This window comes from Telopea speciosissima, chromosome 8 (genome assembly GCF_018873765.1).
Source record: "Telopea speciosissima isolate NSW1024214 ecotype Mountain lineage chromosome 8, Tspe_v1, whole genome shotgun sequence".
In the NCBI taxonomy this organism is placed as follows: Eukaryota; Viridiplantae; Streptophyta; class Magnoliopsida; order Proteales; family Proteaceae; genus Telopea; species Telopea speciosissima.
Window position 1 is genome coordinate 3,302,507 of NC_057923.1, and position 3,088 is coordinate 3,305,594.

A 3,088-nucleotide genomic window follows, 5' to 3' on the forward strand; every position below is an offset into this window, starting at 1 on the left:
AAAAAAAATTTAAAATAGAAATAAAAAATATGTGGAGAGAGAAGTTGAAAAGAGGTTGGAGTATTTAAGGAAGTTTAATTTGAGCAAAAAGTAATTTTGGGGATTAAGTAAATTTTTTTAAAATTGAAATTAATAATCGTAAATATATTTTAAAGCTATTAATTTTGTAATTAACTTTTTTATCAAATGGATCTAGGAAATTTCTCCTTTTTATTTTAAGCAAGCCATGGAAGCTTTTTAAAAGCTCTTATTTGCGCTATAACGAAACTCAAAAAGATTCTATTTTTTATGGAAAAGTTTTAAATTATTTTGGCATACTTCTAAAAAACATATTTCAGCATAAATAAATGTTCAAAATAAACGGTTAAATAAGTTATGGGGTATACAATGGGATATTTTATTGACATCCTATAAGGTGTTGAATAATTTGTAATATTATTTTTTGGGGCCAGTTTTCATACACGTGCAAGCCGTGCATGTGAGGGTGGAAGTTTCTAGGCTTCAATCGGGCTGAAGGGTCTATGATTTTTTCAACTGCATGTGAGAGGGGACATGACCGTGCATGCTTGCAGTGTATGAAAGCTTTGATCTTATTTTTTTGCCCTTTTAATTTAACACACTTTTTCCTATTATTGAGTAGATATTCAGACAATGCCTTAATGGATAAGCAATTAGTTATTACAACAAACCTCACCAAATGGACAGTTGGATGCGGCAGTTGTCAGGTGTCGATTTCTCCACCTAGCAGTGCCGCATTGCCACACTTTAAAGAATTGGAGAGGATTATTTTCCCCCTTCGCCTACCTGTTTTGAACCAACATTTGATTAAATTTTTAGGTGTGAAGTCCTCTATTAGACTATGTGAAACCCAACCATGTTTACCAAAATCTCGTGACCCAAAAAAAATAAAAATAAAAAGCAGTAATTGAAAAGTTCAAATGAAAAATTCTTCCATAGTCTAGATTCTGAAGTCTCGACTGTGGTTCCTCTTTGGCACAAGACCAAGAGAAATCGTCTTACTAGCACAGGTGACAGAGTGACAGGACCATGTTTTACTGGTTCTTTAAGAACATTCTATTTTTTAGAAGGGTCTTAAGAACATTCTCTAGGGTTTAGCGGCACGTCAGAGAAGGAGACACAAGAAAGTGAAAGTCCAGTGATTGGATCAATCGCGAGTGAAGCTCATAAGTATTTACGATCGTGTCAAATGGCAGAAAAGGGCATTTATGTAATTACAAAGATGTCAAGCAGTATTATTGAGGCAACCGTGTTTTCAAATGGTAAGAGCTGCCAAAGACAAGAGTTAAAAGCTCCCGCACAGGGAAACAATTCTGAGTCTTCCTTTCCATCATCAGTTCGAATTATTACCTTAGCTTCCATTGCTATCTTGGAACTCCCTTCGCCTCCAAAACAAACACCTCCACCCGTGAATCTGCCAGTAACAGCTAACCATCCACAACACCCACACACACACTGCATGCCTGTAGCTCTACAATCTGCCAAAAGGACCACTCACATGTCTTTGTTTCTAGTGGAAGGGATAAGAGCTTGCTTCTCAACTGTTTCATGGCTCTTTCTACACCAACCAGTCACGGGTTCATTCCAAAATAATGAAAATAATACCAAATTCTGCAACTATATAGCAATGCTTTAAAACCCATCTCAGCTTGTGGCCTCTAAAGAATCAAATCAAATCCCCCCCCCCCCCCCCCTTCTCCCAGTTTAATTAGCTGCAATGGATGCTAGGCTTCTTGTTTTTGTTGCTACTACTTTGTTCATGGCCTCACTTTCTCATGGAACCACCAAGTCATCAGCTACGATTGTTGTTATGGGTGTTGTTTATTGTGATACCTGCTCCAACAATACTTTCTCTAGACACAGTTACTTCTTACCAGGTAATTAACGTTCAAGGACCCCAAGCATAGCTTCTCTGCAGATCCTCCCAGATATTCTTTTCAATGTTCAGAATTATCTGTAACAGGTGTGAAAGTTCATGTGGACTGCGAATTGAATGCAAACTCACCAACAACCACAGAGCGGCTCTCCTTCTCAGTTAACAGAACAACAGATAGATTTGGTGTTTACAAGTTGGAGATCGCCTCTGTTGATGGGTTTCAGTGTGCAGAAAGTTCTACAATTCAGACATTTTGTAAAGCAAGCTTGATTGGCAGCTCAACTTCTTCCTGCAATGTTCCTGGGTTGAAGACCACAGCACAAGAGATGGTAATCAAGTCAAAACAGGTCAATCTCTGTATTTACAGTTTGGGTGTCTTGAACTACAAACCACCCATGAGAAATAAAGTGTTGTGTGGAAACTAGAGAGAAGACCTCCAATATCCTTAAAAAAACAAAAAAGGTTTTTCATATGCCTTACTTGGTACCATTTGGTTTTCCTTTGCCTCCTTTCCATAGATTTCCACTTTTTCCAGCCCTGCCTCTACCTCCCTCTCTGCCTTATTCATCTTTTCCTCTCCTTCAATGCTATTTCAATTTTTGGTTATCTCTTCCCCCAATCACCTTTAATTTAGGAGTCCCAGTAACCTGGATTGCTTTTAGCCCTACTTCTCTTCCACAGACATTTAATCCACAAGGCCCAAGTTCTTGGATACCTTCTGGCTTCTGCTCCTCCAAATCCCTCTAAGTACCGTCATCACCAACAACCATGAGAGCATCTCTCTCTCTCTCTCTCTCTCTCTTACACACACACACACACATCACTCCCAGTATACCTATGTAAGCTAGATGATTTATGTTCACATTAGTTTTGAAAAAGTGTTGATTACAGTCATGGTGGATGAATCAGTCTTTTATATTCAATTCAGTAAGTCATTCCTTTTAACAGTTACCCTGCATCTTACAGCAAAGACATTGCCTTCTTCTTTGGAGAGAACAGAGTTACTTGATAATCTCTTAAAAATATACCAAATCTATTCTTAATTACATGAAGATGTTAGAAATGTGTCAAATCTTGAAAACCCAGATGGAAGGTGAACCCAGTATGAAATTAACTTAACTTTGTTCACAGTAGAATCTGAATCTTGTGTCCATGCTCTTTTGTATAATAGTCCTTGATATAATCAATTAATTG

The 3,088-nt window shown here is 37.7% G+C and overlaps 1 protein-coding gene across 1 annotated transcript; it reads left to right on the forward strand.

Moving 5' to 3' along the window:
• The first annotated feature begins 1,655 nt into the window (after window positions 1-1,655).
• On the forward strand, window positions 1,656-2,454 carry LOC122638356. The gene is made up of 2 exons (XM_043831278.1): window positions 1,656-1,895; window positions 1,982-2,454. Exons 1-2 carry the CDS (start codon window positions 1,736-1,738, stop codon window positions 2,317-2,319), a joined length of 498 nt encoding a protein of 165 aa, XP_043687213.1. The 5' UTR covers window positions 1,656-1,735; the 3' UTR covers window positions 2,320-2,454.
• The last annotated feature ends 634 nt before the right edge of the window (window positions 2,455-3,088 follow it).